This window comes from Pseudophryne corroboree, chromosome 1, assembly GCF_028390025.1.
Source record: "Pseudophryne corroboree isolate aPseCor3 chromosome 1, aPseCor3.hap2, whole genome shotgun sequence".
In the NCBI taxonomy this organism is placed as follows: domain Eukaryota; kingdom Metazoa; phylum Chordata; class Amphibia; order Anura; family Myobatrachidae; genus Pseudophryne; species Pseudophryne corroboree.
This window is the reverse complement of record NC_086444.1, coordinates 612218637-612231853: the sequence shown is the minus strand read 5'-3', so window position 1 is coordinate 612231853 and position 13217 is coordinate 612218637. Positions and strand designations below refer to the sequence as shown.

At 47.4% G+C, this 13217-nt stretch overlaps 1 protein-coding gene across 5 annotated transcripts in view; it reads left to right on the top strand.

The window, feature by feature from the left end:
- Positions 1-13217, top strand: part of BABAM1 (BRISC and BRCA1 A complex member 1) — a 117259-nt gene that overhangs the window by 6985 nt on the left and 97057 nt on the right. For all 5 annotated transcript variants that reach the window (XM_063914396.1, XM_063914393.1, XM_063914395.1 and 2 more), the window contains one exon: positions 2687-2745. In XM_063914396.1, coding sequence (XP_063770466.1) covers positions 2687-2745 — 59 coding nt within the window. The remainder of the gene's footprint in view (positions 1-2686; positions 2746-13217) is intronic.

The window sequence follows — 13217 nt, the reverse complement described above, 5'->3', positions numbered from 1 at the left end:
TATAGTAAATCCAAGCAGAAGCCGGTTTCCGGGCCCGCAACATAGTTTGAATGACCGCCTCAGAAAACCCTTTAGCCCTTAAGACGGAAGCTTCAAGAGCCACGCCGTCAAAGACAGCCGGGCTAGGTCCTGGTAGACACAGGGGCCCTGAACGAGGAGGTCTGGGCGTTGTGGAAGTAAAATTGGACGCTCTGACGATAGGCCTTGCAGGTCTGAGAACCAGTGCCGTCTGGACCACGCTGGAGCTATGAGAAGCAGAATTCCTTTTTCTTGCTTGAACTTCCGAATTACCCTGGGCAGGAGTGACACCGGAGGGAACACGTACGGCAGCCGAAACCTCCACGGTACCGCCAGCGCATCCACGAATGCTGCTTTAGGATCCCTTGTCCTCGCTCCGAAGACCGGAACCTTGTGATTGTGTGGAGACGCCATCAGATCTACGTCTGGAAGGCCCCACCTTTCCACTAGGAAATGCACGTCCTGACGAGTTTTATGGTAAACGAGTTTTATTGTAAGATCTTACCTTTGTTAAAACTCTTTCTGCGAGGTACACTGGGCTCCACTTAGCTTCTTTGGGTTGGTATGGCATTAGCCGCTGACACTTCTCCTGTCGGGAGAGTGTGGTGTTTGTGGCAACTGGCAGTTGTCGTCTTTTACTTGCTACTGCATTGGGCTGGTTAACAAAACTGAGCTCCTTTGCACGGAGGCGGGGTGATATAGGAGGCGGCGCTATGCATCTTGGGAAGAAGGTCAAAGCTTTTGAGCCTGTTGGTGCTTCGGATCAAGATCCTACTCTACACCCTTATATTTATCCTTGTGGAGCCCAGTGTACCTCGCAGAAAGAGTTTTAACAAAGGTAAGTTCTTAACATAAAACTCGTTTTTTCTACCTATAATAGGACTTCAATTTTTTGACTGGTGTTGTATTTGGCAGAACAGTACTGTTCCTAGATTGAGGGGGATATCCAATTAGATGTGGGGTTTCCGCATCGGGAAAAGCTGCAGGTTTCACGTCTGGAGCTATTCAATTATTTTAGCATTTTCCCTGCACTGCAACCCATATATTCAGTGTAAAATGCAGGAGCCTATAGGTTTCCTTGCGTGTCAAATCCCAAGAGTGCATTTTAACGCCGTCTTACCCTAGCAGCTCCTGAGGCAGTGAGGAAAAGTGTCATTAACAAGCCGGGCTATAGCAGTTAATTGAATCGGTCAGCACCAACAATTAGATGTGGGGTAAACCCAGCTGCTAATTGCATATGACCCTGAGGGGGACATTTACTAAGCAGTGATAAGAGCGGAGAAGAGAGCCAGTGGAGAAGTTGCCCATGGCAACCAATCAGCACTGAAGTAACATCTATAATTTGCATACTATAAAATGATACAGAGCTGCTGATTGGTTGATGGGGAAATATCTCCACTGGCTCACTTCTCCACTCTTATCACTGCTTAGTAAATGTCCCCCTGAGAGTGGTAAAATCAGTTAATAATAGAGAGGAAGGATTCCTGGGGGATATATTTGCTTTATTGCCTCCAGTGGGCGTTTCAGTACAAATCCCAGTGGCTGCAACATTAGCATAGCTTTGAAAAAACAGCCACTATGTACTAAATTGCAGCTGCGACAGCATTTGCATACATCTCTGAATCAGGCTCTATAGGTTTTGAAGATAGAACAGTAATGAAAGGTGTGGTTCTGAAGAGGATTCAGGTTAGACTTTGCAGTGGTATTCTTTTACTACTCGCTCCCCAAGCATCCAAAAACATTTTATGGGGTGTTTCCAAAGACCAGGAAATAGGTGTACACGTCACAAATAGATGCATGTGTCATTCGATTTCCACCATGGCCCTAACTGTGTTGAGTTTGTATATTCTCCCCGTACTTGCGTGGGTTTCCTCAGAGTACTCCGGTTTCCTCCCACAATCCAAAAATATGCTGGTAGGTTAAATGGCTTCCAACAAATTAACCCTAGCGTGAATATGTGTGTACATGTGATAGGGAATATAGATTGTAAGCTCCACTGGGGCAGGGACTGATGTGAATGGGGAGATATTCTCTGTAAAGCGCTGCAGAATATGTTTGCGCTATATAAATAACTGGTAATAAATAATGATTTGTAAATGAGATTTCTAGTTTTACAACAAAATGCTTGTCATTGTGTTAGCAGTTTTTTTATATAATACTTGTAGCCCTCCCACTGCTGCACTTCTCTATATTACACATAGGGCAAATTAAGGTGGTGGTAATGGGCTTGTAAAAGTTTTCTTTGTCTTTTAGAATAAATGAATAGGGATTATCAAAGTATTGGCGATTAATGGGAGAGGTCAATTAGCAATGTTCACTTACCACATGCTTAATTGATCCCCCGAAACTGGGAAAAAACATAGGTACAGGAATTTATCCCGGATTCTATGTGTTAATATCCAATTGCACAGTAAGTTAGTGGCCGAGAAAAACTGTCTCTAATTGAATAGACCCAGGCGTTAAAGACTGAGGCTACCACCCTTGTGAAAATCAATTAGAGCACCGGTAAATTATTGCTCTAATTAATTTTCCCCCTTAATCTACAAATTGTCACAGGTTGATTTTGTCATTGCATGACAGCCTAAATAATTTCCTTTACGGTCTACTTAATTGTTAATTTAAATATGCTGAGCAGGTTATATTTCTTATACTTGTCTTTTTTTTTCAGATCATTTGCCTGGACTTGTCAGAAGAAATGTCTTCTCAAAAATTGGAATCGCTTAATGGGTATGTTTCATTTATTTGGTTTTCAGAACAAAGGAAGGGTTACAGAAAGAGAATAAAGCTGAGGGAGACATCGTTTCATAGTATACATTTTAAACTGTCTGGAAGATCACTATAACATCAACAAGTCATGGATGCAATCTTATGTGCTCTAGTTTGGGAACTTGCCCAACCTGATCGCAGGGGCCACGGTATGGACATGGGTAGTGTTGTACATCCTTTCAGTTCAGCTTTACATGACTATCTGCATTAAAGATATGTCCTATGGGTGTCATTTTGTGCCTGGTAATGGCGGCAGGAGTAGAGTATACAATAAGGAGGGGTTGAATTGGATAGTAGCTAGCAATGGTTGATTTAATTTACACAAGCTCCATATTTTAGACAGCATACATTCCCTGCCTTAGGGGCGATATCCAATTAGCCTCTGTAATTTACCGGGGCAAATTGTCCCGCCGGGGGCTATCTAATTAGCCCCGATAAGCCGGCACGAGCGTCAGCTTATCGGGGGTTACCTGTTGCTGTACCGGTTGCCAGCTCCTGACAGCTCCTCTTGCAGTGCTGCAGTTGCGGCTCCCTCTGGTCACATGACCGCTCCCCATGTGACAGGGGAGTGGTGGGAAGATGGGGGATTTGGGTCGTGGCGCTGCCCTGGCTTCCCCGCCGGGGTTAAGCGCCAAGTGCCAGCTCCTGGGCCGTGGCGCCCTCCCTGCAGTCCCAGCCTGCCGCGGCTGCGGTGGACAAGGGACACTCAGGTCGCCGCGGATATCGACGGTGCCTCAGGCAGGCAAAACTAAATCCCCAGAAACAGCCCCGTTTTAATGCTAAAACGGGGTTTCTACTGAAAACACACAGATTTTTACTAAACCTGTGTTCTCTCGGGATGTCAGCTTTTTTTTTTTTTAACTTTACAGGCGATCCATATTGGATGTCCTGTAAAAAAATAAATTGGTGAAACATCGGAAAAACTGACATTTTTCGGAACCGATATAATTCACCGGTAATTGGATATTCCCCTTAGTGTCTCCAGCATAGATTTGACATGTCTGACTAAATAAGAGTTTTATGCAATCTATATAGATTGAGCTCTATGCTACACCATCTTTAATCCAAGATAAATCACCTGGCTTGAGAGACTATCTACGTCAGGCATTCCCAACCTCTCTTCAAGGCACACTAAAGGGGGGTAACAAGAAAAAATATATATAGTATACTCTGCGCTATATAACCACTGTATCAGATTGAACTATAGTGTGCAGTCTGTCATATAGAATAATTGACTCAGTAGAACTGTGAAGGTATAACAATAAATTTTTTATCTAATATTTAAAAAGCGGTATACATTTCATACAGAATAAGCAGCATGTATTAGGCAACAATTAATTTATAATCACAATTAGTATAGCATATAATGAGATAAGATATCTTTGTTATATTACTAAAAAAATGAATGAAAGTACACTGGCGTCCCAGTGATTAATAAATGTCTCGTAAAAATAATCACGGCTTTATTTAGTAATGAACTTTTGTATATATTGAGGTATAATTACCCGTGTGCAGATTTCTGTGAGTATGGATAAGCAGGATCCGTTAATATATGTGCACATAGATGGGTATGCAGTTAATTGAACTGATTGAAGCTGGTTTGGAAAAGGCCGTATATTTTTCACGGCTGAATTCCGGATAAAAAATGGTTCTTATTGACCTGTGTGAAGATCTCCAAAGAACCCACCTCCTCAAACCGGGTGTTAGACCTCACAGCGGAGGCCAGTAGCAGTCACTCGGTACAGGTGAGCGGAAAACTGGACGTCTGTGATAATGGTAATCTCCTCAAGCCGGGTGTTAGACCTCACTGCAGCGGCCAGTATCACTCACTCGGTACGGGTAGACAGAGAACCTGACGTCTGCAGCACAGCACCTGGACGGATGTCAGCGCGTGTCCTGTAAAAAAATAAATTGGTGAAACATCGGAAAAACTGACATTTTTCGGAACCGATATAATTCACCGGTAATTGGATATTCCCCTTAGTGTCTCCAGCATAGATTTGACATGTCTGACTAAATAAGAGTTTTATGCAATCTATATAGATTGAGCTCTATGCTACACCATCTTTAATCCAAGATAAATCACCTGGCTTGAGAGACTATCTACGTCAGGCATTCCCAACCTCTGTCTTCAAGGCACACTAAAGGGGGGTACACACGGAGAGATCCGTGCTTAAAATCTAAGCAATCTTGCTAGATTGCTTAGATTTTAAGCATGGATCTGCCGTGTGTATGCCCTCCAGCGATAGCGATGCGCGGCCCCGCGCATCGCTATCGCCGATGCTAGATTGAGCCTGCATGCAGACTCAATCTAGCGGGTCGCTCACTTCACCGTTGTGTGAAGTGAGCGGCCCCCCGTCGGCTTTCCCCCTCGCTCAGCACATCGCGCTGTGCTGAGCGGGGTGAGAGATGTGTGCTGAGCGGTCTGTGTTAAGATTGCTCAGCACACATCTCTCCCGTGAGTACCCCCCTTAACAGTGCAGATTTTAGTGATATCCAGATTTCATCACAGATGATTAAATTAAAATAACTGAAGTAGTGATTGTCACCTGTCCTCAAGCATGGATAGCACTAAAACCTGGACTGTTAGTGTACCTTGGGGACCAAGCTTGGGAATGCCTGCTCTATGTCCTACTTCAGTCTACGTTCATTTCGAAATTTGAAAGGTCTCCATAATTTTGTATTTCTTTCCAAAGGAAAGAAAGGTCTGTGTGCAGTTTTGTGATTGGGGAACAGCATATCATAGGTATAGAGTTAACTTATGTGTGCAAGTATGTTTTTTTTTAAAAGCGCTACTCAAGGCTTTTATTATTGCAGTAATGCCAATTGGGCTGCACCAAGGCTTCCTGTTTTTTTATTTATTTCAGTTCAACCAATACTTGAACACTTGAGCTGCAGTGTAACACACTGATATATTTTCTTTCTCTAACGTCCTAGTGGATGCTGGGGACTCCGTAAGGACCATGGGGAATAGACGGGCTCCGCAGGAGACTGGGCACTCTAAGAAAGATTTAGTACTACTGGTGTGCACTGGCTCCTCCCTCTATGCCCCTCCTCCAGACCTCAGTTCGAATCTGTGCCCGGAAGGAGCTGGGTGCATTTTAGTGAGCTCTCCTGAGCTTGCTATTAAGAAAGTATTTTAGTTAGGTTTTTTTATTTTCAGAGCGCTTCTGCTGGCAACAGACTCTCTGCTACGTGGGACTGAGGGGAGAGAAGCAAACCTACTAACTGCGGCTAGGTTTCGCTTCTTAGGCTACTGGACACCATTAGCTTCAGAGGGATCGAACACAGGAACTTAACCTTGGTCGTCCGTTCCCGGAGCCGCGCCGCCGTCCCCCTCGCAGAGCCAGAAGACAGAAGCCGGCGGGTTGAAACAAGAAGACGTCAAAATCGGCGGCAGAAGACTCCGGTCTTCATATGAGGTAGCGCACAGCACTGCAGCTGTGCGCCATTGCTCCCACACTAACCCACACACTCCGGTCACTGTAGGGTGCAGGGCGCAGGGGGGGGCGCCCTGGGCAGCAATTGAGTACCTCCTGGCAAAAAGCAGCATATATACAGCTGGGCACTGTAATATGCATGAGCCCCCGCCATTATTTTTACACAAAATCGCGGGACAGAAGCCCGCCGCTGAGGGGGGCGGGGCTTCTTCCTCAGCACTCACCAGCGCCATTTTCTCTCCACAGCTCCCCAGGCTCTCCCCTGCAGACTCACGGTAGAAAGAGGGTAAAAAGAGAGGGGGGGGGCACATAAATTTAGCGCATTAATCATATATACAGCAGCTACTGGGTAAACACTAAGTTACTGTGTGATTCCTGGGTTATATAGCGCTGGGGTGTGTGCTGGCATACTCTCTCTCTGTCTCTCCAAAAGGCCTTGTGGGGGTCCTGTCCTCATATAGAGCATCCCCTGTGTGTGTGGTGTGTCGGTACGCTTGTGTCGACATGTTTGACGAGGAGGGCTATGTGGAGGGAGAGCAGGTGCAGATGAATGACGTGTCTCCGCTGACGGCGCTGACACCTGATTGGATGGATATGTGGAAGGTGTTAAATGATAATGTAAACTCCTTGCATAAAAGGTTGGATAAAGCTGAAACCTTGGGACAGTCGGGGTCTCAGCCCATGCCTGATCCTACAGCGCAGAGGCCGTCAGGGTCTCAGAAGCACCCACTATCCCAAATTGTTGACACAGATATCGACACGGATTCTGACTCCAGTGTCGATGGCGATGATGCAAAATTGCAGCCTAAAATGGCTAAAGCCATCCGCTACATGATTATAGCAATGAAGGATGTATTGCACATATCAGAGGTAAACCCTGTCCCTGACAAGAGGGTTTATATGTATGGGGAGAAAAAGCAAGAGGTGACACTTCCCCCTTCACATGAGTTAAATGAGTTATGTGAAAAAGCGTGGGATTCCCCCGATAGGAAAGTGCTGATTTCCAAAAGGTTACTTATGGCGTACCCTTTCCCGCCAACGGACAGGATGCGCTGGGAATCCTCCCCTAGGGTAGACAAAGCTCTGACACGCTTATCTAAAAAAGTGGCCCTGCCGTCACAGGATACGGCCTCCCTAAAGGATACTGCGGATAGGAAGCAGGAAAGTATCCTGAAGTCTGTTTATACGCATTCAGGTACTCTATTGAGGCCGGCAATTGCGTCGGCCTGGATGTGTAGTGCTGTAGCAGCATGGACAGATAATCTGTCTGAGGAACTGGATTCCTTGGACAAGGATACTATTTTACTGACCCTGGGGCATATAAAAGACGCTGTCCTATATATGAGGGATGCCCAGAGGGACATTTGCCTACTGGCCTCTAGAATAAATGCAATGTCGATTTCTGCCAGAAGGGTCCTGTGGACTCGGCAATGGACAGGTGATGCCGACTCCAAAAAGCACATGGAGGTTTTACCTTACAAGGGTGAGGAATTGTTTGGGGACGGTCTCTCGGACCTAGTTTCCACAGCTACGGCTGGGAAGTCAAATTTTTTGCCATATATTCCCCCACAGCCTAAGAAAGCACCGTATTACCAAATGCAGTCCTTTCGATCACAAAAAAGCAAGAAAGTCAGAGGTGCATCCTTTCTTGCCAGAGGCAGGGGTAGAGGAAAGAAGCTGCACCATACAGCTAGTTCCCAGGAACAGAAGTCCTCCCCGGCTTCCACTAAATCCACCGCATGACGCTGGGGCTCCACAGGTAGAGCCAGGAGTGGTGGGGGCGCATCTCCGAAATTTCAGCCACCAGTGGGTTCGCTCACAGGTGGATCCCTGGGTTATACAGATTGTGTCTCAGGGATACAAGCTGGAATTCGAAGTGATGCCCCCTCACCGTTACCTCAAATCGGCCCTGCCAGCTTCCCCCATGGAAAGGGAGGTAGTGTTAGCGGCAATTCACAAGTTATATCTCCAGCAGGTGGTGGTAAAGGTTCCCCTCCTTCAACAGGGAAGGGGATACTATTCCACAATGTTTGTGGTACCGAAACCGGACGGTTCGGTCAGACCCATATTGAATTTAAAGTCCCTGAACATTTATCTGAAAAGATTCAAGTTCAAAATGGAATCGCTCAGAGCGGTCATTGCAAGCCTGGAAGAGGGGGATTTTATGGTGTCTCTGGACATCAAGGATGCTTACTTGCATGTCCCCATTTATCCACCTCATCAGGAGTACCTCAGATTTGTGGTACAGGTCTGTCATTACCAATTCCAGACGTTGCCGTTTGGGCTCTCCACGGCACCGAGAATATTTACCAAGGTAATGGCGGAAATGATGGTGCTCCTGAGAAAGCAAGGAGTCACAATTATCCCATACTTGGACGATCTCCTCATAAAGGCGAGGTCCAGAGAGCAGTTGCTGATCAGCGTAGCACACTCTCAGGAAGTGTTGCAACAGCACGGCTGGATTCTGAATATCCCAAAATCGCAGCTGATTCCTACGACGCGTCTGCCCTTTCTGGGCATGATTCTGGACACAGACCAGAAGAAGGTGTTTCTCCCGACGAAGAAGGCTCAGGAGATCGTGACTCTAGTCAGAGACCTCTTAAAACCGAAACGGGTGTCGGTGCATCACTGCACGCGAGTCCTGGGAAAGATGGTGGCATCATACGAAGCCATTCCCTTCGGCAGGTTCCATGCGAGGATTACTCAGTGGGATCTGTTGGACAAGTGGTCCGGATCGCATCTTCAGATGCATCGGCTGATCACCCTGTCCCCCAGGGCCAGGGTGTCTCTTCTGTGGTGGCTGCAGAGTGCTCACCTTCTCGAGGGCCGCAGGTTCGGCATACAGGACTGGGTCCTGGTGACCACGGATGCGAGCCTCCGAGGATGGGGGGCAGTCACTCAGGGAAGAAACTTCCAAGGGTTCTGGTCAAGTCAGCAGGCTTCTCTGCACATAAATTTCTCTATCGTCCTAGTGGATGCTGGGGTTCCTGAAAGGACCATGGGGGATAGCGGCTCCGCAGGAGACAGGGCACAAAAAGTAAAGCTTTAGGATCAGGTGGTGTGCACTGGCTCCTCCCCCTATGACCCTCCTCCAAGCCTCAGTTAGATTTTTGTGCCCGGCCGAGAAGGGTGCAATCTAGGTGGCTCTCCTAAAGAGCTGCTTAGAAAAGTTTAGCTTAGGTTTTTTATTTTACAGTGAGTCCTGCTGGCAACAGGATCACTGCAACGAGGGACTTAGGGGAGAAGAAGTGAACTCACCTGCGTGCAGGATGGATTGGCTTCTTGGCTACTGGACATTAGCTCCAGAGGGACGATCACAGGTACAGCCTGGATGGTCACCGGAGCCTCGCCGCCGGCCCCCTTGCAGATGCTGAAACGAGAAGAGGTCCAGAATCGGCGGCAGAAGACTCCTCAGTCTTCTTAAGGTAGCGCACAGCACTGCAGCTGTGCGCCATTTTCCTCTCAGCACACTTCACACGGCAGTCACTGAGGGTGCAGGGCGCTGGGAGGGGGGCGCCCTGGGAGGCAAATGAAAACCTTTTTTGGCTAAAAATACCTCACATATAGCCTCCGGGGGCTATATGGAGATATTTAACCCCTGCCAGAATCCGTTAAGAGCGGGAGACGAGGCCGCCGAAAAAGGGGCGGGGCCTATCTCCTCAGCACACAGCGCCATTTTCCCTCACAGAAAGGCTGGAGGGAAGGCTCCCAGGCTCTCCCCTGCACTGCACTACAGAAACAGGGTTAAAACAGAGAGGGGGGGGCACTAATTTGGCGTTAGAAATATATAAAAAAGATGCTATAAGGGAAAACACTTATATAAGGTTGTCCCTATATAATTATAGCGTTTTTGGTGTGTGCTGGCAAACTCTCCCTCTGTCTCTCCAAAGGGCTAGTGGGTCCTGTCCTCTATCAGAGCATTCCCTGTGTGTGTGCTGTGTGTCGGTACGTGTGTGTCGACATGTATGAGGACGATGTTGGTGAGGAGGCGGAGCAATTGCCTGTAATGGTGATGTCACTCTCTAGGGAGTCGACACCGGAATGGATGGCTTATTTAGGGAATTACGTGATAATGTCAACACGCGCCAAGGTCGGTTGACGACATGAGACGGCCGACAAACAATTAGTACCGGTCCAGACGTCTCAAAAACACCGTCAGGGGTTTTAAAACGCCCGTTTACTTTAGTCGGTCGACACAGACACAGACAGGGACACTGAATCCAGTGTCGACGGTGAATAAACAAACGTATTCCTTATTAGGGCCACACGTTAAGGGCAATGAAGGAGGTGTTACATATTTCTGATACTACAAGTACCACAAAAGAGGGTATTATGTGGGATGTGAAAAAACTACCGTAGTTTTTCCTGAATCAGATAAATTAAATGAAGTGTGTGATGATGCGTGGGTTCCCCCCGATAGAAAATATGGGCGGTATACCCTTTCCCGCCAGAAGTTAGGGCGCGTTGGGAAACACCCCTTAGGGTGGATAAGGCGCTCACACGCTTATCAGAACAAGTGGCGGTACCGTCTATAGATAGGGCCGTCCTCAAGGAGCCGGCTGACAGGAGGCTGGAAAAATATCATAAAAAGTATATACACACATACTGGTGTTATACTGCGACCAGCGATCGCCTCAGCCTGGATGTGCAGAGCTGGGGTGGCTTGGTCGGATTCCCTGACTAAAAATATTGATACCCTTGACAGGGACAGTATTTTATTGACTATAGAGCATTTAAAGGATGTATTTCTATATATGCGAGATGCACAGAGGGATATTTGCACTCTGGCATCAAGAGTAAGTGCGATGTCCATATCTGCCAGAAGATGTTTATGGACACGACAGTGGTCAGGTGATGCAGATTCCAAACGGCACAAAGGTGTATTGCCGTATAAAGGAAGAGGAGTTATTTGGGGTCGGTCCATCGGACCTGGTGGCCACGGCAACTGCTGGAAAATCCACCGTTTTTACCCTAAGTCACATCTCTGCAGAAAAAGACACCGTCTTTTCAGCTTCAGTCCTTTCGTCCCTATAAGAGTCATATCTGCCCAGGGATAGAGGAAAGGGAAGAAGACTGCAGCAGGCAGCCCATTCCCAGGAACAGAAGCGTTCCACCGCTTCTGACAAGCTCTCAGCATGACGCTGAGACCGTACAGGACCCCTGGATCCTACAAGTAGTATCCCAGGGGTACAGTTTGGAATGTCGAAACGTTTCCCCTGCGCAGGCTCCTGAAGTCTGCTTTACCAAGGTCTCCCTCCGACAAGGCAGTATGGGAAAAAAATTCACGAGCTGTATTCCCAGCAGGTGATAATTAAATTACCCCTCCTACAACAAGAAAAGGGGTATTATTCCACACTATATTGTGGTACTGAAGCCAGAAGGCTAGGTGAGACCTATTCTAAATCTAAAAAAATTTGAACACTTACAAAGGTTCAAATCAAGATGGAGTCACTCAGAGCAGTGATAACGAACCGGGAAGAAGGGGACTATCTGGTGTCCCGAGACATCAGGGATGCTTACCTCCATGTCCCAAATTTGCCCTTATCACTAAGGGTACCTCAGGTTCGTGGTACAGAACTGTCACTATCAGTTTCAGACGCTGCCGTTTGGATTGTCTACGGCACCCCGGGTCTTTACCAAGGTAATGGCCGAAATGATGGTTCTTCTTCGAAGAAAAGGCGTCTTAATTATCCCTTACTTGGACGATCTCCTGATAAGGGCAAAGTCCAGGGAACAGTTGGAGGTCGGAGTAGCACTATCTCGGATACTGTTACAACAGCAGGGGTGGATTCTAAATATTCCAAAATCGCAGCTGATCCCGACAACAAGTCGTGCTTAGGGATGATTCTGGACACAGTCCAGAAAAAGGTGTTTCTCCCGGAAGAGAAAGCCAGGGAGTTATCCGAGCTAGTCAGGAACCTCCTAAAATCAGTGCATCATTGCACAAGGGCCATGGTAAAAAAATGGTGACTTCCTTCGAAGCAATTCCAGTCGGCAGATTTCATGCAAGAACTTTTCAGTGGGATCTGCTGGACAAATGGTCCGGATCGCATCTTCAGATGCATCAGCGGATAACCCTATATCCAAGGACAAGGGTGTCTCTCCTGTGGTGGTTACAGAGTGCTCATCTTCTAGAGGGCCGCAGATTCGGCATTCAGTTTTGGATGTTGGTAACCACGGAGGCCAGCCCGAGAGCCTGGGGAGCAGTCACACAAGGAAAAAATTTCCAGGGAGTGTGATCAAGTCTGGAGATTTTTCTCCACATAAATATAGCTAAGGGTAAATTTATAATGCTCTAAGCTTAGCAAGACCTCTGCTTCAAGGTCAGCCGGTATTGATCCAGTGGGATAAAACATCACGGCAGTCGCCCACGTAAATAGACAGGGCGGCACAAGAAGCAGGAGGGCAGTGGCAAAAAACTGCAAGGACTTTTCGCTGGGCGGAAAATCATGTGATAGCACGGTCAGCAGTGTTTCATTCCGGGAATGGAAACTGGGAAGCAGACTTCCTCAGTAGGCACGACCTCCACCCGGCAGAGTGGGAACTTCATGGGGAAGTTTTCCACATAATTGTAAACCGTTGGGAATTACCAAAGGTGGACATGATGGCGTCCCGTCTGAACAAAAAACGGGACAGTTATTGCGCCAGGTTAAGAGACCCTCAGGCAATAGCTGTGGACGTTCTGGTAACACCGTGGGTGTACCAGTCGGTGTATGTGTTCCATCCTCTGCTTTTCATACCTAAGGTACTGAGAATTATAAGACATAGAGGAGTAAGAACTATACTCATGGCTCCGGATTGGCCAAGAAGGACTTGGTACCCGGAACTTCAAGAGATGCTCACAGAGGACTTATGGCCTCTGCCGCTAAGAAGGGACTTGTTTCAGCAAGTACCATGTCTGTTCCAAGACTTACCGCAGCTGCGTTTGACGGCATGGCGGTGGAACGCCGGATCCTAAGGGAAAAGGCATTCAGGAAGAGGTCATTCCTACCC